Source organism: Notolepis coatsorum, assembly GCF_963971535.1.
Source record: "Notolepis coatsorum genome assembly, chromosome: 1".
Taxonomy (NCBI): domain Eukaryota; kingdom Metazoa; phylum Chordata; class Actinopteri; order Aulopiformes; family Paralepididae; genus Notolepis; species Notolepis coatsorum.
The window spans coordinates 114937222-114962821 of NC_140165.1; the positions used below are offsets into that span (position 1 = coordinate 114937222).

General features: G+C 44.0%; 1 protein-coding gene across 1 annotated transcript; it reads left to right on the forward strand.

Moving 5' to 3' along the window:
* Positions 1-1336: 1336 nt before the first annotated feature.
* Positions 1337-24449, forward strand: b3gat3 (beta-1,3-glucuronyltransferase 3 (glucuronosyltransferase I)). Its single transcript, XM_084315851.1, has 8 exons — positions 1337-1464; positions 1973-2081; positions 6493-6673; positions 6837-7020; positions 16325-16486; positions 16863-16949; positions 22453-22656; positions 23194-24449. The coding sequence occupies exons 2-8, from the start codon at positions 1988-1990 to the stop codon at positions 23290-23292; spliced, it is 1011 nt and encodes a 336-aa protein (XP_084171977.1). The 5' UTR covers positions 1337-1464; positions 1973-1987; the 3' UTR covers positions 23293-24449.
* Positions 24450-25600: the final 1151 nt, after the last annotated feature.

A 25600-nucleotide genomic window follows, 5' to 3' on the forward strand; every position in this document is an offset into this window, starting at 1 on the left:
CCCGCGGGATATTTTTAATGAATGAAACCTATCGGCCGTTTGGCTCTGATTAGTTTCATATATTCTCCGCTGTAGATTTGCTTAACGGAGCGCCCGGATTGTGTTTCATTCAAGCATAAAATTTAAGTGTCTATGCGTGGATTGTGTTTTTTGTGTGATATTGTAACTGGGATTAAAATGTCTGATGAGATGCGCTGTTTGACGGATTTGAGAAATTGAATGAGCCGTTGACGTCACATTAATGCATTTGAGAATAAAGAGTTAAAACTTCATTCAAAAGAAAAATATTCAAAACACGGGTTTCTTGTCCATTGACACAATGAATATATCCCGTCTGGCACAGTGGTCCAACGGCTAGTGCTTAATCCTGTCAATCGGGCGACCCGAGTTCGAAACACCGCGTTTCCAATATAATTTTTTTGGAATATAATATTAATGATTATATGCAAAAGTAGCCTAGTTTTAAGTTAAAATATTATAAATCTACATGCATTGAGGATGTCATTCTTTATATAGCTCTCAACGTGCACCAAATTGATGTATTTACATTGCAAAAAGAAGAAAATGACTAGAAGAAGGGGGATTCGAACGAGGGTCATCTGCGTGAAAGGCAAAAGGACAAACCGTCACACCACAGTGCAGATAAATAAAACATCCACCATACATCAATCAATGGACAAGAGAGCCGTATCCTTATTCTGAAACAGTTGAACTAATTATTTTCGCTAGCAAGATCTCATTTGATTATTCAATCCATAAACCTACTGCCAGCAGGAATGTTTAAAGAAATATAATCTGATTGATTGGGGTAATGAGGGATTTAAAATTAGTCTATAGATTATGCATTTAACTTGTCGGCGAGGCTATTGAGCCGCCTGCAATCTGTTAATAAAGTTTTAAAACAATCAATCAATCAATGCCGTTAGAATATCAGGATTTCTGCTATCGACACTGCTGTCTTTTCAACTGAAGCGGCCGCGCGCAATTATCCAGAGTCTCAAGTCTGGTTCGAGTTAACGAGACTGAATCAGCGTTCGAGGAACAGGAAAATCCCGGCTTCAAACATGAAACATCGGGTTAACTGAATCTGGATAATGGGACTCTTGATCGACTTAGTTGAACCAGGTGCGGGGAATAGGGTCCAGGCTTTTCAGACACAGCCATATACGAGGTTTATGTTGTAACATGTAAATAAATACCATAGAAGGTTTTTAATTAGTGGAACTATTGTGCTACTGAGTTACTTTGGGGGATCCTTTAACGTGTTGCACTCCAAACGGAAGTTGTTGGTGTGTTTACTGCTGCAGCCGGAAGAGATGCCACACGACGCTGCCAGCTTCAGCTGATGAATGAAAGCACTGGGGTGCCTTAGTTAGCACATGTCTTCAGAAAATGACATAAACCAATAATCGCCGACTTTGCTCGCAATATTTCTGGCTCCCACGGTTTAAAAAGAAACCCTTGGTAAGTGACTTAACGCTAGACACCACTGGCTGTAAGGAGGTAAACAACACCACGGTAACTCGGGCTAGCTGCCCACTCATCAACCTTCAAATTGAACGAGAATCAACGTTGAGTATCTTCGGTGTTGGGCTATAAGTAATCGGGGGTCGTTATTTTTTATTTATTTTTTTATTAAAGAAGCGTATCGTCAACCCCGACAATAAGCTGTCAACTTCCTTGGTCACGTCCTCTTGATGCATGATGTCTTCAAGGTTGTCACAGTGTAGCAAGATCATGCCTGCAAGCTAGCCAGTACTGAGTAACGTTACATATAATAACAATGTATTGTAGGCTGTTATGTAGCATGTCTCCTACAAAAACAATACAGTACGTTTCAGATGAAAGCAACAATTGATACAAAAAATAAAGTCTAAATGACAACTTCAAATGCTGAGTCTTAATGTCTGAATTTCTTCGGCTAGTGTCTCTTATTTCTTCACGTTAACCTTTACTGTGACTCCATGTCCAGCTAGGTTGTGGTGCCATGGCAACGAGGATGAAGCTGAAGCTGAAGACGGTGTTTGTGCTTTACTTCATGGTGTCTCTCATGGGGCTGGTCTATGCGCTGATGCAGCTTGGTGAGTGACCTGCTGCCTACACTGGTTCTCGACCTTTTTAGCTTGTGACCCCTAAAAACAGAAGGACGCCTGTTTTCGACCCCCCAACGTGGTCAACATAGACATTACGTCAACTTTGACACCAAGGAATAATTGGTAAGTGGTATTTTCTTTGTTGAAATAAGTGTTAAGTAGCTCTATGTTCCAACAGCCATCACTGATATAGAGTGTGTGGTCAGAACAGTCACCCCGCTCTGCAGTAAACAGAAAATACATTTTCTGGTATCCCTTCCCACTTTATCCAATCAGGAGAGAGAACCCTAGGTACTTTTGACTTATTTCAAGAAATCGTGCCAAGCCAAAGTTGCTTACTGCACTGTCAGATTATTATATTGTTTCAAGCTCATATTTGCTTAAAAGTAGTTTTTAATTCTTGTTTTTTCAGTGTGGAGTTCTCTCTCCTGATTGGATAAGGTGGGAACGGGATACCAGAAAATGTATTTACTGCAGAGCGGAGGGACTGAGAGACCCATGTTACTGACCAGACAATCTATATCAGTGATGATTGTCGGAATGTAGAGCTATCATTTTATATGACAAAAAATACCACTTATAGCACCTTTAACCTTGCACGGCAGCTGGCGTGAGAATCCATCTTGTCAGGCTTCAAGTTATGCACTTGTGCCCAAACCACCGTGGTTTGCACTAATCGGCGTCCCTTGAGGAGCTACTGGCAGCTAGATCCAACCACCTGCCAATTATTTTATTTTTATTTTGTATTATTATTACGGCCTTATTCCAAACAGTTTCAAAGGACGACTTCCCAGATGGTTCTGTGTAACAGACCATCTGGCGGGTCAGGTTCGATCTTTCTTTCCCCTTTTCAGATAATTTCACTTCATTAATAAAAGTAGGAGCGCCTAGACTTCAAATATTTATTATTTCACTAGAAAAAGCACCAATATCAAATTTTAAATAAATAGGATAATTGCAAGTGTATTCTTTCCCGACCGCCACAAAATCATCTCTGATCCCAAGTTTAGAGCCACTGCATTAGTCGACTGGCCCCCCTAGTTTCTGACCTCTGTGGTTATTTGTCTGTGCTTTCGACGTCATACCTCGTCCATAACCTCATCATCCCCAGGCGTTTGTATCTTATGTTATTGAATGGTATACAAACTATTTGACCTGTGGGCGTCCTGCTCATTATTGTCGTTTCTCATTTTGCCCTGGAACCCCCCTCAGAGTCCCCGGTCTCCACCTAAAGGAACCACTGCTTTACTCAGTTTCTAAAAGTGGGTTCCAGAGACCCTCATGGGTCCTTGAAGGGGTTACACAGGTCCTCAGCAAAATTAGTAATAGTTTAGTTTCTCTATTATTTAATTCACTAGAAATTAGTCCAATGGCCGAGCATATGACTATTACAGGTTTCACTCTCTCACTGTTATCTCCCTACCTACAGTGGACAGTTATGGAATTCTCTACTAAATCACATCTTACAACAAAGATCTGCTCAGCTGGTGCTCCCTGAGACAAACGGGGGTCCGCAGCCCAATACACATCAGGTTGGGAGCCCTTGAAATGAAAAGGTATTCAGGGTTCCCACGGTACCTGGAAAACATGGAATTTATTTTTTCATTTTCCAGGTATGGAAAAGTCATGGAAACTGAGCAAAAGTGAACACTTACATGGAAATTCAAACAGTTGTCCTGGAAAATGTTATTGGATGATGTGTAAAATAGTAATCAAATGAAACTATTGAGCACATAATTAAGATGAGTTTATAAAAACCCTTTTACATGTGAACAGCTTTTAGTGTAGATAGAAATGGATGATCCCATGTTGTAGAGCATGCTCTTGGCATCATATCTGGTATATTGGATGTTGGAATTGATGCAGGCAACCTGGTGATATGGACTTTAAAAGTATAGTTTCGGATTGGTGGACTTCCGGAATAATAACCGAGAACCGTTACTCGCGATCTCAATAGAACGGTCAAATACATGCATTTCCCAGCCAACACAGGAGCCTTGACATCTACAGTGAAACTTCTTATGCAAGTAGCTGTGTTTTAACTGTGTGGTAAACCTGGGTGTATCAACGTTAGTTAGTAAGCAGTGCAATCTTGCTAGCTAGCAGCTTACACTAGAATTGTTGAGGTAATTTTTACCTTGCTTTTAAAATACTAGAACTATGTTTGATCCCCATATTATGTACTATTTCACTCATTGACTTTTCCTAAAACCGTGTTATTCACCACATTTAAGGGAGTTTGTTTAGAATTTGGATTAATTAATGATGGTTAGCAAGCACATGCAGTACAATCTTGCTAGCCAACATTCAGCTTGCTAACTAGCTAGTGTTGGCTAGCTTGCATTGCTAGCTAACTACCAATACATTTTCACATTAGGCTGTGACATTACCTATACTAGTTGACATGACCAGTCTAGTCTTGTTCTACTTTGAACTATTTTGTGATTTTTCATTTTTTTTGTTAAATAAATTATACTAATAATAGGAACATTTGGGGTGAGACATTTTTGAAAAATCATTGATCATGACCATTCAGATCTTCAGACTGTAGAGAGGAGGAAGAGGAGTGGAGAGGGGGAGGAGCCAGGAAGGCACAGAAGGAAAGGGGGAGGAGGAAGAGAAGAGGGGCGAAGATGAAAGAGGAGAAGAAGAGGAGGATAAGAGAGTAGAGGATGACGGAGGAAAAGGGAGAAGAGTGGAAAGGAGTTGAGAAGAGTAGGAAGAGAAGACGGGAGCAGACACGAGAGGGGAGGTGTGGAGAGAAGAGGACAGGATGAGATAGGAGAGGAGTGGAAGAGAGAACATATATCAATCCCAGTGCTCATGTGTCTCAAAGTTCCAGTTCAATAGAATCTACAGCAGGGGTCCCCAAACTTTTTCCTGTGAGGGCCACATAACTTTTCCCTTCTCTGGTGGGGGCCGGGGTCAGTTTGTAACAGAAAAAGTGTGACGATCGCAGGGGTGCCTAAACGTAAACATTTATTGTTTTCCAGAAAGCCACACATAACCAAATATTAATAACCCTTTCCGGGATTTTCACAGAAAAAAAAAGAGCCAGGAAATAAATAATAACACTATTAATGAAATAAATAACACTATTTATGAAATAAATATACAGTACCTACAGACCACCTAGCTCTAGCTCTGTACTATTTAAAAGCACAGTGCAGGACACACTCAAAGGTTATCGCACCTCAGAGATCATGGCAGTGGACATGTATGACAGGACAAAGGCCATATGTAATGGCCTTGGGATTGAGGAACATACTACCAGCCAAAGGAGGAAGCAGAAAAGGATGGACGAGTATGTAGTTGAGTCATCTTGTGGCACAAGCTCAGACCTCAGCTCAGGAGATCAGCTGAGACAGAGACTGTTCTATCCAGTCCTCGACAGAATGCTGCAAGAGCTTGAGAGCAGGTTCTCATGAGTTGGAGAACAACTTATGAGAGGCATACAGGCATGTTATCCAGCCTCAGACCAGTTTCTCTCAGTGGAATTGCTGCAACCCCTCGCCACACATTACAATATCCAACTACTGCCAGAGGAGATCACAGTTGCAAAGTGTTTCCTGGCCAGGAATGAATGAACGAATGAATGAATTAATGAATGAAAACTTTATTTAACAGATTGCAGAATGGGTACAATACAGTACGGCTCAATACACACAATTGTTAAGGGGATGTTGCAGACCTGAGAAAGACGTTTGTCTTGTTTCCATCAGGGTCCCCCATTTTCAATTCATATAGAATAGACAGGCAGAGATGCAGTCCCTACTATCCAAAGTGTCTTTCCATCCTGGATGATAATAATAATAATACATTTTATTTATAAGGCGCCTTTCAGGACACTAAAAAAAAAGTCCACAAATCGGTGAATGAAAAATGTATAGGATCAAATGAAAACTACTACTTACTAAAAATGGATGTTTAAAAGTACTAAAAACCAAAAGAAAAAATATCAGACACTAACAAACATTCAGCACCGACAATGGGGATGCTGCCATCTTAAACAAAAAAAATCTTTATTTTAATAATTTTTTTAAAGCTCCGGGGCTCTAGGGGGCCGGGCCAAATGTGCGCGGGCTGTAGTTTGGGGACCACTGATCTACAGCTTGTTGCATTATTTCATGCATTGATATTATCAATAAGACATAATCTCTTAAGTATTTACAACGTAGACTTGACTGGCACATCTTTTAAATCAAGTAAGTAGTCAGGTGTCCTAGGGGGTTGTGTGTGTGAGGGGAGGGGGGGGGCGCGGATGGGGGCGGAAAGCTTCAGGGTCCTATAGATCATCATATCATCATATGGTACCTGGAAAATCAGGAGGTAGCATGGAAAATGTTTTCAAGGCAAGCGTGGGAACCTTCTGCCTCTGTCTGCTCTATCCCCTTTTCAGGTCAGCGCTGCGACTGCACAGAGCACGACATGCCCAAGGACCGTACCATCTCTCGGCTGCGGGGGGAGCTCCACCGGCTGCAGGAGCAGGTGAAGAAGACTGAGGCGACCAAACCCCCTGAGAAACAGCCTGTTAAGTCCTCCCTGCCCACCGTCTTTGTCATCACCCCCACATACGCCAGGTAGAGAGACAAGACTGACACCATTTCTACCATTTGTGTCTTTGTCTCTCATGCATGACACGTCAAATTCTGATAATGTTAGCTAGCGTTAGCTCTAACATTTGGGTGGCATTAACTCTAATGTTTGGTGGGTAATGTTGACTCTCCCTCTCTCTCTCTCTAGGCTGGTACAGAAGGCAGAGTTGACCCGTCTGGCCCAGACCTTCCTCCATGTTCCTCAGCTCCACTGGATCCTGGTGGAGGACTCCCCTCACAAGACGCCCCTGGTGGCCGACTTCCTGGCCAAGAGTGGCCTGAAGTACACCCACCTGCACACCCCCACACCCAAGGACCGCAAGCTACAGGAGGTAGGAGGGAGGGAAGGTGGGAGGGTGGAGAGAGAACATGTCGTAGCAGTAAGGAGGCACTGAAGGCAGCCCTTTCACAGCAGATATCTGATCAGACTACTGAGTTTTAAAGGGGCATTTAGCTGTAAACGTACCATATGTGTGTCTTGAGAGCCCGGCGTCATCGCCCCTTTCAATGTCCCTTTCAAGACCAACTCTGAGTGTCTGTGAACGTGTGTGTCTACGTGTGCATGAGTCGTGACAAAGATATGTACTGGAGGTGGGATATTTTACTGTTGAAAAAACTTATAGTATACATATAGTGTATTACAAAAAAATATGAAAATTATCTATTTGTGCTGCATGCAAAAACACTGCATGCCATGGGCCTATATCTGCATGGGACTATATCTGCATGGTACTACAGTATATCTGCATGGTACTACAGTATATCTGCATGGTACTACAGTATATCTGCATGGGACTATATCTGCATGGTTGGTACTACAGTATATCTGCATGGGACTATATCTGCATGGTACTACAGTATATCTGCATGGGACTATATCTGCATGGTACTACAGTATATCTGCATGGTACTACAGTATATCTGCATGGTACTACAGTATATCTGCATGGTACTACAGTATATCTGCATGGTACTACAGTATATCTGCATGGGACTATATCTGCATGGTTGGTACTACAGTATATCTGCATGGGACTATATCTGCATGGTACTACAGTATATCTGCATGGTACTACAGTATATCTGCATGGGACTATATCTGCATGGTACTACAGTATATCTGCATGGGACTATATCTGCATGGGACTATATCTGCATGGGACTATATCTGCATGGAGTCAGGGAACAAACTTAACTTTTTGACTTACCAGCCATTTGGCTGGTCGATTTGAAAAACTACCAGCCAGGCAGATTTTTTACCAGCCAAAAATTATAAATAGTTTTTTAGTATATCGCCATGTGTTATTATTACTATAATACTCTCATATGCTATTTTCAATTAATATCATAAACAACATAAGGAATATTAGCATAATTTTGAGTGGACTGAAGGAATGAGTCAGCAACTCAGCGTTAATAGTTTTAAATGCAAATAATTTATTGAAACATAGAAGTGGGGTCGGTTGGGACACACACACACAAAATGGGGGACCCTGATGTAAACAAGACAAACAAACCCATTCTCCGCCAATCACGCGTTAAGGCGGGTTTCTCCGCCATGCGTTGTCTGCTAATCACGCCGTAAGGCGTGTTTGAGATCAATATTTCATATTTTCGTCATGGTATTCATATTTCACCCACGGAGTCTTGGCTGATGCTGTCTGAGCCAGCACAACTTTGCAACGCTTCAATATTGCCACCTTGTGGCCGATCGGCGAGTTTACATTTACATTTAGTCATTTAGCTGACGTTCTGTACGACAAGACAGCAAGAAGGGTACAACTCTATCAGCTGAGTAACAATGTTTATCAAAGTGTTGCGTGTTACAGTGTAGGTTAGTTTATTAGGACAAGTGCATGACAGTAAGGTTAGTCAGGGTTCGATTTTTTTTTTTTTTTAATCATTTCAGATAATGGTTGAAGAAGTGAGTCTTTAGTCGACGGCGAAAGATTGGACGGGATTCGGCTGTCCTAACTGGGATGGGTAGTTCATTCCACCATTGTGGGGCAAGGACTGAGAATAGGCGGCTTCTCTTTGATGACCCTCCGGGAGCTTGGATAGGAGTAGGTCTGAGGCGGCCAGAAGATGCAGAGCGTAGGGGTCTTGAGGGTGTGTAGTTAGAGACCATTGACCGGAGGTAGGCGGGAGCGGTTCCCTTTGCTGCTGCTAGGTCGAGGGCCTTGAAGCGGATACGTGCAGCAATGGGGAGCCAGTGCAGGTCCCTAAGAAGTGGGGTGACATGGGCCGACTTCGGTAGGTTTGATATCAGGCGGGCCGCTGCGTTTTGAATGAGTTGAATAGGCTTGGTGGCAGTGGCCGGGAGGCCAGCTAGCAGTGCGTTGCAGTAGTCGAGACGGGAGATGACTGTTGATTGGACGAGGAGTTGGGTGGCTTCTTTTGTCAGGAAGGGGCGTATCCTTCTGACGTTGCTCAGGAGGAATCTGCAGGTTCTGGTTGTCGCTGCGATGTGAGCAGAGAAGTTCAACTGGTCGTCGAGGACAACACCAAGGTTCTTGGCGGTCGGGGACGCGGTCACAGCTGCATTCTCGACTGTGATGGAGAGGTCGGTCAGGGGGGAGGATTTGGCCGGCAGGTGGAGCAATTCTGTTTTGCTTAGGTTCAGTTTGAGGTGGTTGGTCGTCATCCAGGCGGAGATGTCGGACAGACAGGCCGAGATCCGCTCAGAGACGTGGATATCTGAGGGAGGGAAGGAGAGGAAGAGTTGAGTATCATCGGCATAACAATGATATGAGAAGCCATGAGACGTGATAATGTTACCCAGTGATTTAGTGTAGAGGGAGAAGAGAAGGGGTCCTAGGACCGAGCCCTGGGGGACACCCGTCCGGAGGGGGCGGGTGGCCGACAGAGTCCCTCTCCATGACACTTGGTAGGAGCGGTCGTTGAGGTATGATGTCAGCCATGTCAGCGCAGATCCAGCCACTCCCATTCCTGCGAGGGCTGCGAGGAGGATCTGATGGTTGACTGTGTCGAAGGCTGCAGATAGATCTAGGAGAATCAGGACAGAGGAGAGGCCTTTCGCTTTTGCTAAGTGAAGTGCCTCTGTGACCGCAATGAGGGCCGTTTCTGTGGAGTGGCCAGTCCGGAAGCCAGACTGATTGGGGTCTAGGAGGTCATTCTGTAAGAGATAAGCAGTAAGTTGGTTGGATACAGCACGTTCAAGTGTTTTAGAAAGAAAGGAGAGAAGAGAGACAGGACGATAGTTGGCTATGACGGTGGGGTTCAGGGTTGGTTTTTTTATGAGGGGCGTGACTCTGGCTTGTTTTAGGGAGGTGGGGACCACCCCCAAGTTGAGTGAGGAGTTGATGGTTGCAGTTAGGAATGGGAGGATGTCCGGTGCTATGGTCTGGAGGAGTGGGGAGGGTAGCTGGTCCAGCTGGCATGTAGTCGGACGGTTCGACGTTACCAGTGTCAGGGTCTCGGCTTCTGTAATGGGAGAGAAAGATGACAGAGTGAAGGATGAGGTTCTCGATTCAGCGTTTGGAATGGGTGGGGGTTGGGAGAAGGAGCTGCGGATGTTCTCCACTTTTTCCTCAAAGAAGATCGCAAAGTCTTCGGCAGAAAAAGATGAGGGAGGAGGGGGTGGGAGTGAGGAGGGAGGACATGGTAGCATGCAGTTTGCGAAGATTCTTGGCAGAGGCCTCAATCCTATGGTGAAAGAAAGAAGCTTTGGCATTAGTAATGGTTTTGGAGAATGTTAACAAGAGGTTGTGATATGTGTCGATGTCAGCAGTGAGGCGTGACTTTCTATACTTCCTCTCAGCCGCTCTCAGGACCTGTCTTTGTTCTCTCACTGCATCCGTCAGCCATGGACTGGGTGGGGAACGGCGGGCAGGTTTCTCAACGAGGGCACAGAGCTTGTCAAAGGAGGTTGCAAGCGCTGAGAGGAGGGTCATCTCTGTGGGGAGAGCAGAGAAGGTGTCACTCAAAGGTAGAGCGGATATTATGTCAGAGGAGAGGGTGGAGGGGGATAGGGAGGCCAGGTTACGTCTGAGTGAGACGGTTTGAGTTGGGGTGAAGACCTTTCGGTTAAGCATGAGAGTTAGTGAGAAGGATATGAAGGAATGGTCATATACATGTAGGGGAGTTACCGTGGTGTTAATGATGCTGGAGTTACGGGAAAATATGAGATCCAAGGAGTTGCCTGCTTTGTGGGTGGGAGGCATGGCAGTGGGAGTCAGGTCAAATTGTTGTAGGAGGGAGACCACTGGGACCGACTGAGATGAGTCAGGCAGGTTGAAGTCGCCCAATAGAAGGAGCGGGGTACCATCTTCCGGTAAGGAGCTTAGAAGCATGTCCAGCTCATCTATGAAGTGATCGAGGGGACCTGGAGGGCGATAGAGTGTAACAATGGTGAGATTGAAAGGATTAGAGACAGATATTGCATGATATTCGAGGGAGGGGGGTAAGTGCGCAGCGACCAGGAAGGGGATTGGGAATTGGCATAACGACTAACATTGGGATGGGAGAAAATCGGAGGAAAAAGGAGGGGGAAAAAGAATATATATATAAAAAAAAAACTGCTCTGATCAATATATCACCCATACTACATAAATCATAAAGTCGGTAATTGAATTATAAACGACCCCCCCTCCGTTCACCCGTAGATGATCAGGCATGACGTTTAGGACCATGTACTGTTGACATTTTTAATATAACGTTGATCGGTATCAAACTGCATTTGATAATCTAATATATGCATTTATGCCTATATCTCACGTTCTATGAAATACTGCAGAAAACGATAAAAACATATTTATACTCTAGACGGTATTTTAGTATGAATGTGTGAATGAAAAAGTAAAACGTTCCTACACCCTGAACGATATATAATTGATGTTGAATGGGCCATAGTAATGTCAATTTAGCAATACAATTTAAAAAGGTATAGCCCTGCAAAGAAGGTGAACATCTCCATAGACAAATGGCAGAGGATGGTTTAGGATGGTCAAAGTGGTGGCAGAGAATGGGTTAACAATTGTGTGTATTGAGCCGTACTGTATTGTACCCAGCGATGCAGTGGTGGTAGGACGCGGTTAGACGGCGTCGTAGTAGATCACTGAGGCAGAAGTGCGCGCAATCGCGCACGGATGTGCACGTGCGCGCACAAAAATGCACTCACAATTGTCACTGGACTCGTCGCACCGTGCGGCAAGTACCCGGCCGGCACTTATCACCTAGACTTTGCATAATAATAGGATACCGATAGCATAACAACGAGAAGAGCCAAACCAAAATACAAGCCCTGTACCAATTGGTGGGGGGTTGCTTGATCTGTGGTCCGGACTGGAAGGATGAGACATTAAGTTGTGCTTCAGTCTGAAGGAAACTGTCCTTCTGTAAACTAACTCTAAGTTACATTGTTAATTTAGTTTATATTTACTTTTCTAGTTTAAGTTAATTCAATTAAAGAAATTGTAATTACAATTACATTTAAAACATTGTTATGCATAATAATCATCTGTTCTGTGCGCAACCGAGGGAACATGTATGCGCGTGCGCGGGAGCGAGCGTGCACGTGGCGTCTGGGCAGTTCCCATATTACGACTGCACCACTGTACCCATTCTGCAATCTGTTAAATAATGTTTTCATTCATTCATTCACACGCACTGTTTCAACTCACCACCCCCGCATCATATTGTAGTCTAGTCTGTCTTCAAACTTCCACTCCTCTCGAAACTTTTTTATATTTGAATATCAACATTATCTGTCCATCCTCAGTAATCCTCAGTTTACTATAATATACTCCTGACTGACTTCATCGTCTTTCCAAACGCACGCACACACACACACCCTTTCCCCAGTCCACACTGTCTGCTGTTCTCTGGCTCTGCCTCTGATCAGGATTAGCTTGTTAGCTTACGCTAACGTAACGTTCATTTCGGGCAATGTGGGCATAAAGGAATGGCGATGATGCAAAGCGTGTTAGATGCATTTGACCAGTTGTGAGAGAAAAAAAAACACCACAGACTTATTTCGGATCGCAAAATAGCCGCACTGCTGTGTAGCCCTGCTCCTCTGCTTAATGCAGACAGCACGGACTGGGGCGGATATGACTCGTCGAGTTGCCACAGTTTTTTTTCAAAATAAGAGTATCATATGAACCGAACGTTGCTAGCTGACGGAGCCATAGATATTATGACTGGAGCTGCGCTTGGGGCGGAAATGAGACCCGCACAGGATTTTCAAAATAAGAGTATCGATATGAACTACATGCCAGGTGGCGGGCAGACCTCTCATTGTTAGTCGCCAAACCTTAAATCTGCCCACCATTGGCGGTTGGTGGGTACTTATTTTGTTCCCTGTGCATGGTACTACAGTATATCTGCATGGGACTATATCTGCATGGTACTACAGTGTATCTGCATGGGACTATATCTGCATGGGACTATATCTTGAATCTTGAATCTTGAATCTTGAATCTGCATGCATATAAAATGTAGCTTGACTTTGGAACAATATCTACCCCCTTTGCCGGTGAGCTAGCATGACATGGCTGGTATCTATAGATTCCTCAAGATCTTTAGTTTCATATGTCATGTAACACAGGGAAGTTCTGCATGTGGGTATCATGGACAATGAGAACTAGCATGGGGGGGTGGTTGTGGGACGCTGGAACTAACCGTTGAGCCTTCTCAAGGTGTCGTGGGCCTAACTTGACGAAACACCAGTGAAGGGAGGTGCCCGCTTGATAACCCTGGCTCGCACTGCCTATCTATCTACACGTTTGGTTGTGGTGGCCATTAGGGGCCATGTGGTAGGGTAGGGTATGTAGCATCGACATTGTCAATACCTAAGGGGTGACAGTGGCTCGGGAGGTAGAGCAGTCGTCTGGCAATCCAGAGGTTCCCGGTTCGATTCCCGCTTCTCCCGGGCAGTGTGTCGATGTGTCCCTGAGCAAGACACTTAACCCCTAATTGCTCCCGATGAGCAGGTTGGCACCTTGCATGGTTGCCTCCGCCGTCGGTGTGAGTGAATGGGTAAAATGTGAGTAACAAATTGTAAAGCGCTTTGGATAAAAGCACTATATAAAAAAGCAGCCATTTACCATTTACCTTTACATCGAAGGGGCGTGGGTCTGTTAAAGTTGGCAATACTGTTTGGGGGCCGTTATGGGCCACTTAATACATTTGTAGTGTGTAGTTCCATAGTATAAGTATTTATAGTCATGTTAGACCGGAATGGGTATCGTCATTGAGTGCGTACATATCCTTGTCATTAGTGCACAAATTAGTGCGCTCGCCACCAACGCAGGAGATGCTGGGTTCGAGCCCAGCTCTCGGCGTTGCTACCAGCTTGGCTGGTCGTTCATACTAATACAATTGGCAGTATTAGGGGGTGGGAAGCTGGTGGGTGGGAATCTGGCATTGTGGACAGCGACGCCTACAGGTCGGTTGGTGCGCCTGCTAGGGATGGGTACCGAATTCGGTACTTTTAAAGGTACTTACCGAAACACTTCGGTACTACCGAGTATCGATTCACGTGAGATACCGGGATTTTTTTTTTCTTTTTACACACATTCTTTTACCTTTTTTTCTTTTCATGTCACCGTTCACACGCACAATATACGCTTACCTAGGATTTGACTTGATTCAACAACAAAGCAGTCGGGGCAATGGCAAACCGAAAACGGTCGAAAGTGTAGTTATTTGAAGTTTGGATATTTTTTTTTTACGACTGATGTAGGTAGATTTTTAGAGACTAAAGTACCGAAAAAAGGTACCGTTGGGTACCGGTATCGATTCACAGGTACCGGTACCGTATCGGTTCAAATGTGAAAGGTACCCATCCCTAGCGCCTGCGCAGTAGAATCAGGAAGCGGACGAGGGCGGCGTGTCCCTCCCACGCAGACCCTCGCCGCTGAGAGATCGCGCTGTGCAGGTGAAAAGATGCGACGGCTGCCTCCTCGAGTACCGGAGGGGACACGTGATGCAAGGCTTCGTCCACATTGCAGCCGGCTTGTGGGAGGCATGGCTTAACAGCGTTCGAGACAGGGGAGGGTAGAATTGGACAATACGAAATTGGGGAAGGGAGAAAAATTGAAAAATTGAAAAATGTGGGGGGAGAAAAAGGGAATACGCCAACATTTTGGGAAATTTTCTTTACAGTCTTCTCCAGCAAGAGACAAGAAGATAGCAGTTTCCTCTATGTTAGCACAATGAATGGAAGCGGACAGTGCCAGTTAGCCTAGGCCAGGGGTCGGCAACTGTTGTATCTCTTATTTTGGAGACCGAGGTCATACTGTGACACTGAAATGAAAAAATATTTAGTCAACTAAAATATTTCATCAACTAAAATAATACAGTATGTCACACCCCGCGCCTCTCCCTGCCGTCTGCAAGTGGCTAAAGTTTCCGACCCCCCAGTAAGCCTAACCATGGATAAATCTAAAAAAAGGAAAGTCTGAGGAAAATAGAGGGTTTAATTCAGCGTGGACAGATTAATTTGCTTTCACGACTAACAATGCAGGCTTACCTGTGCCTATGCCTGATATGTGGTGCGAAATTTGCGAACAACAAAAACTTTTATTTTTATTTTATAGATTTTCCACAAATAAGGGAAATACTCAAATATACCTGCATAGTTCAGGGTTTTATTTCAAAGTTGGTCTACAGATGCCAGTGTTTTTTCTCCTCTTCTGTGTTTTATTTCAAAGTAGGTCTACACATGGTAGTCTTTTTTCAAAGTGGACTACTTTTTATTTGATAAATGTTCCACAAATAAGGGAAGGACTCAAATATACCCGAATAGTTCAGGGTTTTATTTCAAAGTCGGTCTACAGACACCAGTGTTTTGTCTCCTCTTCTGTGTTTTATTTAAAAGTAGGTCTACACATGGTAGTCTTTTTTCAAAGTGGACTACTTTTTATTTGATAAATGTTCCACAAATAAGGGAAGGACTCAAATATACCTGAATAGTTCATGGTTTTATTTCAAAGTCGGTCTACAGACACCAGTGTTTTGTCTCCTCTTCTGTGTTTTATTTAAAAGTAGGTCTACACAGCCAGTATTTTTTTCTCCTCTTCATAAGAGTTTGAGGTTTTCCTTTGTTATAACAGGTAAAAATAGCAATAAAAAGTCAAACATTTTCTTTTTGTTGCTTTATAGTTCCATTAATGCAACAAACTGTGCTATAAGTATAATAAATCGCAAATTACTTTGGGTATGCAATCGTCAGGCGTTTTATGCTAAATGTGGGGTATGCTTGGGGATAACTATATATAAAATGTTATACACTGTGTTATCTTCATTTTAAGGGTAAATTGGTTTTGCGGCTCCAGGGGGATTTTATTTTGTGGGAGGGGGGAAAATGGCTCTTTTGATAGTAAAGGTTGCTGACCCCTGGCCTAGGCATTGTCCAACTAACACCTCTCCCGAAGGCTAACCGGCACTGTCCGCTTCCATTCATTGTGCTAAGCTAGGTTAACATGCAGCCAGATAGCTTTCTACTGAACGCACAGAGAGGAAACTGGTATCTATCTTCTTGTCTCTCTCTGGATACGCTAATTTCCCAAAATGTTGGTGTGTTCCTTTAAGAAATGAGCCAGCTAGAGACCGTAACAGATGGCTCATCAACCAGTAAACCGCCCGTAACGGACTCGTCCTCGTCCTCCACAGGGCGACCCCAGCTGGCTGAAGCCTCGAGGGGCAGAACAGAGGAACGAGGGCCTACGGTGGCTCAGAGAGGACAGAAGAGCCCAGCAAGGAGCCGACAGCCAACAGGGAGTGGTTTACTTTGCCGATGACGACAACACCTACAGCCTACAGCTGTTTGAAGAGGTGTGTGTGTGTGTGTGTGTGTGTGTGTGTGTGTGTGTGTGTGTGTGTGTGTGTGTGTGTGTGTGTGTGTGTGTGTGTGTGTGTGTGTGTGTGTGTGTGTGTGTGTGTGTGTGTGTGTGTGTGTGTGTGTGTGTGTGTGTGTGTGTGTGTGTGTGTGTGTGTGTGTGTGTGTGTGTGTGTGTGTGTGTGTGTTTTCTTTCTTTCTTTAGTAGTAGCTCAGTGAACCATGAAACATTAGACTTGATTTTGTGATGACCGTCGTATCTTTATTTCCCTGTTTCTTACTCTTCTCTCTCTCCTCTCCTTCTCTTTCTCCCCTTTCGCTCTCTCCCCTCTCTCTCTCTTTCTCTCTCTTGGTCTCATTGTATCTCATCAGATGAGGGATACCCAGCGCGTGTCAGTGTGGCCTGTAGGGTTGGTTGGAGGGATGCGGTACGAGAGACCCGTGGTTGAAGGAGGGCGGGTTAGTACCTCCTACATGCTTCTACACATCCACTCCACATCTACTACACACACACACACACACACACACACACCATGTTCTAATCACAGGATACAAGAAGTATGATCATGGATCTCTTATAATCTAATCGTATCATTTAGAAAAAAGGCACATAGGAAAAAGTTAAGAAGAAATATCTTCTTAACTCCAGTTCTCTGGACAAATCTGGCATTCCTGAATCGTTTCTTATCTGGGATTGGTTCTTGACTAAGAACAGGATTTAAGAACATGGTAAAGCAGTCATAGAGAGGCCAGATTGGAGCGCACTCATGTTCTTAAGGGCTTAATTTGTGAGAAATCATTGGTGATTGTGTTCACATCTATTCTACAGACATCCTCGGATTTAAATAAATATAATAATAAATACGAGAATATGGCATATCTACTGCTGCTGGAAGATATTGCTGATCGTGCACTGAGGAGGGAGCAGAGAGCGATGAGTACCTAGTGGGACGCTTCAGGCGTCCTAATGGAGCTGTTCAATACCCTGGAGCCGGACCAGACGCTCAAACCCTGTGCCACCACACGTCCAGGTACTGTCCACCTTGGGCTTTTTAGCCTCTGGGACATTCCAGAAGGAGCTAGGAGACAAACATCCAATACATCCAATTCCCATATACTGAACAACAACAGTCTTCTGACAACAGTTTTCTGGCAATTCCATGCCATTGCCATGTTCGGGTGATTCTGTAGCACACACGCTGTGAGGCCTGAGTTGATCCGTGAAGAGTTTCTAATTTAATTGAATTTAGGCTGGCAACTCAGTGTTAGGGTTGTCCATTTCAGCACCACGGACAGAGACGGATACAAGTGACCCTAACCCTAACCCGAAGTGCGGGTACACTCCTGGAGTAACAATGCCTCTCTTAAGGTAGTGACTGTCAACCTAACCTGCCCTCCACATGGGTGTGCAGGCCCCCAAGGTCCCCTGACCTCCACTCGATCAATCAAACTTGATTGATTGATTGATTGAAAACTTTATTAACAGATTGCAGAATGGGTACAATACAGTACAGCTCAATACATACAATTGTTAAGGGGATGCAGACCAGAGAAAGACTTTCGTCTTGTTTACATCAGGGTCCCCCATTTTCAATTCATCAGGACATATATGACATACAGATAGACAGTACTGCTACATCTATACATTTATGACATACCAGATTTGTAAATACAGTACTGTTTGTGATACAAAAAGAGTCCAGAAAAGGGAGTATATACATTTGACGTAAAAACTGTACATTGGAGGAGGTTGGGTGGGGTTGGGGGGGGGGGGGGAAACACTGTACACCTGTACAAGCAAAACTGTACATTGGGATATTGACAACCATACTAGGTAATTTACATTGGAGGGGGGGGGGGGGGGACATTGTACAAGCAAGCAAAACTGTACATTGGAATATTGACAACCATACTAGGTAAATTACTGTACATTGGAGGGGGTTGGGTTAGGACATTTACAGGGGCCAGTTTCGAATTGCAGTCTCCCGTAGGTGTTCCTTGAGAGTGGTTTTGAAAGTGGGTAGTGATTCACATTCCTTTACAGCTTTGGGTAGGGCGTTCCACATTGATGTGGCGTAATTGCGAAACGTGTTTAGTCCCTTGTTTGAGCCGAATCTGGGTTTAACATGATTTGTGGAGCTCCCTCTTGTGGAATAATATATTGATCCCCCAACTCATGTAAAGACATTCCCCTCATCATTTATGAAGAGAAAAGTGAGTAACTGTGGAATAATATATTGATCCCCCAACTCTCATGTAAAGACATTCCCCTCCCCTGTATCTATCCTGTGCCCCCCCCCCCCTTTTAACTATATAAGGCTCCTCCCAACAACACACCAGGGCCCTCATTCATCAACGTGACTTACGCACAGATATGTGCTTAACCTGTGCGTACGACCATTTCTAAGCAAAGTGTGGGATTCATCAATTTCAACTTGAACTTGACTTCGTGCTTATGTGTACGCACAGCTCTGAGCATGCTTAGCTGACGCCCAGTGGTAGAACATCGTTACTACGGCATAAGCGCTCCTCAGTTCTGCATTAGTTTCAACGCGGAAATAAGCTTCCGTGCATTACTTCCAAGTTCCAACACTGGCGTGTTCAACTTCTGTATGACCCGTAATTCATTATAGTTCATTGTAAAATAGCGACAGTAGTGTAATTATAACGGGCTCATGCGGGAACAAGAGGTTGGCTTGCTTGTTTGGCACGGGGGGCAGAAGCAGAACACCCACCTCCAAACGCCATTAAATATTGTTTCAAATAAAAAGCGACATACTATTATTTTGTGTCATGTTTCCAAATAAGATTGGCCACAACGGAATGCTTTCTACTTCAATTTGTTGATTAGAATAGATTACCTCGCTCCGTTGAAACGTCACTGAGCTCAGCACACAGACATGATAATAATAACAACAACAATAATAATAATAGCTTCATTTTACATAGCGCCTTTCAAGAGAGACCCATGCAAGGTCGCTTTACATAGATGGGGGGGGGGGGGGGAATAACAAAGTAATAAAGATAGTGGACAGACTATGTAAATATGATAATGGAATTCAAGTTCGCGTTTTTGTTGATCATAGGCATGCTGTCAGAGTATGATATCTTAATCAAACATTCTAGAACATTTGTCGTCACAGATCATGTCATAATAGAACATAGGCTACATGGCATGGTCCATCGTGATATTGTGTAGACTGTTATTACTGTACCAGTACCACCCATTGTGACAACAGCCTTGTGAGTCCCGCACACAAACATGATGGAATTCAAGTTCATGTATTGAAAGGCAGGCTGCATCATACATGGCAGTGAGATTCATTGTTCTTGTATATGCTCTCGTATTATTGTTTATATAGGCTACCCAATACTGACATCAAAATAGATTGTATGCCTCTAGAAATCATATGCAGCAGGTAGAAAATTGACGGAAAATCCGTCGCGATTTGGAATAAAATTGAGGAGAACTTTAATCCCTGGGTATTAATCAAACAAAACGGGAAAAGGCAGTCATATTCCAGCACGGTCTTTATTAGTGTTTGCGCTGCCCAGGCAGCAATGGTTAATAGATATCATATCCGACATCACCGTACGTGTACACGTCTGTCAGCCTGTCACATAACACGCTTCCCTCGGCTTAGTCCATTTTTCCACATTTCATGGGGGTATTCCATTACCGTATATGGTTAATCGGGGCGGTTCTGGTATGCAAATACTTAAAACAGTGCACAAGCTCAAACGTAGGATCAAAGTCATATTTATCAAGACAGGTGTGCGTAGGACCTGTGTACGCACGTGTGATAAATCCCGTTTTTTTTGTGCGTGCACATATTCTAAATTCTGTGCTTAAGTATGGAAATAGAACATTTTCTACGTCACGTTGATGAATGAGGGCCCAGGCTCTTTACCTGGGTAATTTCAGCTGATCACCTGGGGCGAGAGCCTCAGCCATTCTCTCTAACTACTATTTGTACATTTCTATCTGTTTGGTTAATAGGGGTGCACCGATGTATCGGTCGGGTATCGGTATCGGCCGATAAGTGCCTTGTTGACTGCAATCGGCCTATCGGCCGATAAGCTCGAATGTGCCGATGGCAGTAGCCGATAAATATCCATCAATTTGTGTAGCGTCAAAAGACAAAAAAAAGTTCACTCGCGACCTCCACAACGCCGTCCCCAGTCCGGGCAGTCCCCCCCACACACAAGCTACTGCATCAAAGTTACTACTTATGATTAACAAGGCATTCGTTTTGTGGCATTAACATTATATAGTTAGTGTTACACGTTCATAACATCAGCATATTATTTACCCGAATGTAGCAAGCGTTCATACTAGCTGCCGTCCCCAGTCCAGGCAGTCCCCCCCACACACACACACAAGCTACTGCATCAAAGTTACTACTTATGATTAACAAGGCATTCGTTTTGTGGCATTAACATTATATAGTTAGTGTTACACGTTCATAACATCAGCATATTATTTACCCGAACGTAGCAAGCGTTCATACTAGCTCAGTTCCTTCCGTTGCTCACAGAGCCCTGAGTTTTACCCATTCTGCAATCTGTTAATAACGTTTTCAATCAGACACATGTATAGAAAGGCTTTGTTTTATTATAACATTAGTTGCAGTAAAATCATTATGCCTCATTTAAGTCATCCTGCGGAGCTAAAAGCTAAACGTCGGCCGCGCCGTGTTGTTGTTCTAGAAAACCTCTGTCGTCAAAATCAATGGCGGACAAAAGCAGGAGTAAAAAATGCAACACGCTTGCCGATTGGTGGTAACAGCAGAGGCGGGTGCAAGCGGTGTGTGACGTAATTGGCAGAATCAACTGTCAATCAAAATGTCATTGGTTGAGACAATAGTATCTCGCTGCAGCCCAGCAGGGTAGAACATGCTGGGAGAACTAGTATCTAGCTGCAGCCCTGCAGAACATACTGGGAGAGAGATAGTGCTATTTCTTGATGTTTCCTTTTTTAAGCAAGTAAAGAGGCCTATGTTCATATCGGTGAGCACAATTTGTAAGACAAATACACAGTAGTTTCATAATGTGTTTGGACGCAGCAGTGTTTGGACGTAGTAACGAGACTGCTGTGGTGCACATGATGGCCTCGATGCGCTCTCTTGTGTTTTGTGATCCTTCTTTTGGACTCTGATTTCACATTAGCCCAGCTGTGCACTCCTCTCCTGACACCATGTTACCATGCTTCAAAATAAGCATGGAACATACAGTATATTCTGCCTCCCACCTGTCTGGAAAAGTCCTGTTTTCAAAGTCCTGTTTTCAATGTCCACTTTTCGTTTGGCCATTTGGGAGTAATGCCTTAAATTTGCGCAAGCCGTCTGACGGCATGAGATTACTCATGAAGTGCGCTGGAGACATGATCCAATAGACTTGTGTACGCCCGAGTCGCCTGGATACGGAGAGACCAATACCAAGTCGATTGCCCACGGAGTCTCTGGATTGTCCAGAGATCTAGGTTTATCAACCTGCGCATGAGGAGTTCGGGAGTAGGTGCGGAAAAGTGACTATAGCTCGGCCAAGAAAGTGCTGATCACTTTCTGATCACAGCCGTAGCTACAACCACTTGATGGCAAGGCTCTCGTCCACATTCATTAATTTTCTCCCCCCGCTCTCTCTCCCAATCCCATGATTTCCCATGATTTCAGAATACCGGAAGTGTTGCGGTGGTCTATATCGGCGTTTGATTTTATCTCGCGGGCCAAATATAATTATCCCGCGGGCCGGATCTGGCCAACAGGCCTTGAGTTTGACATCCCTGCCTTAAGGGATTTCTCTTTTATTAGGTAGTACATAGTGGAGAGTGACCTGCGACAATGGTCATGGGGTGGATTCGAACCTGTGTTGTTTGTGGCATGCGCCTTAACCCACTGGGCTATCACGACGTCCGGTTTCTTGATATTTGTTTTGATTGCGTTGATTTGTTGTTCCCTCCAAGGTGGTGCGGTTCCACACCGGTTGGCGCCCCAGTCGCCCCTTTCCCCTGGACATGGCCGGCTTCGCTGTGTCTCTCAAACTGGTGCTGGCCAATCAGGACGCTTGTTTCGACGGGGACGCACCGATGGGCTTCTTGGAGAGCAGTTTCCTCCAGGGACTAGTTACCATGGATGAACTGGAGCCCAAAGCGGACAACTGTACTAAGGTAGGAGGGTGCGCTGCAGTGTTGAAATCATGATCAAGTGTCCAAAATGATAATAGTTTTAATGTTGGAACCAAAACTAAAGACTAAAACAAAAAAGAAAATGTGGAACAGATACCTACATTTTTTATTTTATTCATTATTTACCATCAGAGAAACGGAGAAGTGTTAGCCAATGCGGAGCAATTCATTTTATCTGGCTAAAAGCTAGCCTAGCATAGCACAAATGAATGGAAGCGGATATGGACCACTAGCCTAATTTAAATTAGGCAAAAAATATATATATTTAGTTTTTGTCTAACCGCTAGGCTAGCCCGTCCGTATCTGATTCCATTAATTTGTGCTAAGCTAGGCTAACTTGTAGTAGCTTTCTTGGAGTAGTAGTAGTATAGTAGTAGTAGTAGTATAGTAGATTTGTTTTCACTGCACATTAGCTCACTGGTCTTTTAGACAACTTCCAGACATGGGTTCCTGCCAGCACGATGGTAGGATTTCATTGTGCGTCTGTGTGTCTGTGTGTGTGCATGTGCATGTGCGCAGGTGTTGGTGTGGCACACAAGGACGGAGAAGCCAAAGATGAAGAGAGAGGAGGCTCTGCAGGCTCAGGGGCTGGGGTCCGATACCGCCGTGGAGGTCTGAAGAACACACACCGATACACACACACTAATAAACACTAATACATACACACAAAAGCGCGCACAGTTTGCATCACTATACTTTGAGGCCATTCCGTTCACAAAACTACACTTATACACCAACACTTAAAAACACCCATACATACACACACACAAACAGAAACTACATTTCTAATACACACACATACTTACAGTATGAATACGAACAATACCAGTACACACACTGAAACTACACTAACACATACGCACACACACACAAATACACACACTAATGTTGCATGGACATTATGTCAAATAGAGGTTACAAGTAAATAAACTTGATTCTGAAGAGAACAACACACACAGGTACTCTACTGTTGTATGATGCTGTACAAGGAGCTCTATATTGTAAATATTGTAAAATATAAAAATTACTCAGTCAGTATTTAAATCTGTATGGTTATGAAGTATGAGTGTTGGTGGTGTATTGTGACTGGTTGTGTATGTGTGTGCGTGTCTGTTTTAGCTACAGTATATGGATTGTATGAATGTTGTTGAATGAGTGTATAGCATCTATGGTGAGTGAGTGTGTATCAGGTTTGGGATCAGTTTACTCTTAAGTTTAATGTATATTAAGAAGTGGAGTTTTCGTAAAAAAGAACGCAAATAAAAATAGATTTCTCGGGACAAACCTTTGGCTTTTGAAAAGTCACCATTGATCTTTTAAGAAGTAGGCTAACTGAGAATGTATCCTTTATCATTAGCAAATGAATTGCAGTTCATGGGTTGTTTTCACATGATCCATTTTTTCTTCTGTCCTAAATGTATTATTTTCTTTTTAAGCGGAATGCTTACTAAGAGGCACACAAAATGGCTGCCATTTGGGATAGAAGGGTTCTACAGTGCTAATATAGACCTCATGTATGTCATAACTCTTCTGCCCAGTTCCATCCGCCTTCCAAGGCCTGGGGAAATTAACGGGTTATTAGACTTCCCCCCCCCGGCTCTTCACCTTCCTCTCTGATAAGGCATGAGATGTTGAGTTTTGAATGATAATAAAGCCGCCTGCCAAAACTAGCTTAGCATGGCAGCACAGGTCCCTTGACAGCACCGGCTTCAGTGCATTCTCGCAGGCCTTTTAAAATTAGGCCAGTACAGGGTTAGAAACTCTTAAAGGAAAACTCCCAACATTTTGGGAAATTAGCTTATTTAACATCTTCCCTGGAGTTAGACAAGAAGATGCATACCTTTTTTGTCTCTGTGCATGCATTAGGCTTAGGGAACAGCCGCTCCGTTAGCGTAGCTTAGCTTCATCACTCAAAGTGAGTCAGACTTGTACCCTGACGTTCCCTACAGTGCCCTACAGTCACGAAATACACTCCAAATACAACTCCAAAACGTTCCTGTAAACATGTTGTGACCTGGCGCCCCAGTGGCGAACCACATAGCGCGCTCTGCCGCGACACGGCCGACCCGGGTTCGACTCCCGAACCCGTCGTTATTTGCCGAATGTCTTCCCCCCACTCTGTCTCCCATTCCTCCTCTGTCTCTCTCTACTGGACTGCCCAGTAGCAATGAAGCGATAAAACGCCAAAAAATGTATCTTTAAAAAAAAACATGTTGTGACCTGTGTATTTACCACGTGGAGAAATAAAAAATAAGTAAATTCGACAATTACGTTTTCTAAGCAAATATACTTTGGGCAGCCGAAGAGTGCTTCCGCGTTAGAGTTTTGCGCTCTGATTGGCCAGGTCATGTGACATGTGCGCCAATCGTGGGACAGCAAGTTCTGCGCCTATTTCCGGGTCTAACAGCCTGCAAACTACCTGGCGTTCTATCGCCATGCTCTAAGACAAACTCTAACCTTAACCAACTTCGAACGAGCGTCTAAGCTTAACAAGTGTAGAAACTTGCGGTCCCACGATTGGGCGTACATGTCACATGACCAGAAATGACCTGGCCAATCAGAGATGTGGAAACACTCTTCGGCTGCCCAAAGTATTCAGGCATCCTGCACACTAACGGAGCTAACCAGCAACCGGACACTCAAGCAGATAACAAGGGTAATGACTTCCGGTCGAGGAGTTCCAAAATAAAAGAGCGACGTCTATAGCAGCGGAAATACGTTTTTGTACATTATCTAACATTAACACGAACCTAAACTAACTTTAGGTTTGATTGATTGATTGATTGATTGAATTTATTTGACAATCAAAATTACATACAATACTGGTACACACATATAATCTAAAATCGTTGAGGATTAAAACACAATAAAACCTTACGGTTTATTTCCATTGTGGTCCTCACAATGGACAAGATGACTAGTATCC

Excerpts from the sequence above, each read along its gene's own strand:
- b3gat3 (XM_084315851.1), top strand. The coding sequence starts at position 1,988 with ATGGCAACGAGGATGAAGCTGAAGCTGAAGACGGTGTTTGTGCTTTAC. Across the intron at positions 2,082-6,492 it reads CTATGCGCTGATGCAGCTTG|GTCAGCGCTGCGACTGCACA; the intron begins GTGAGTGACCTG and ends TCCCCTTTTCAG. Across the intron at positions 16,487-16,862 it reads GCCTACAGCTGTTTGAAGAG|ATGAGGGATACCCAGCGCGT; the intron begins GTGTGTGTGTGT and ends GTATCTCATCAG.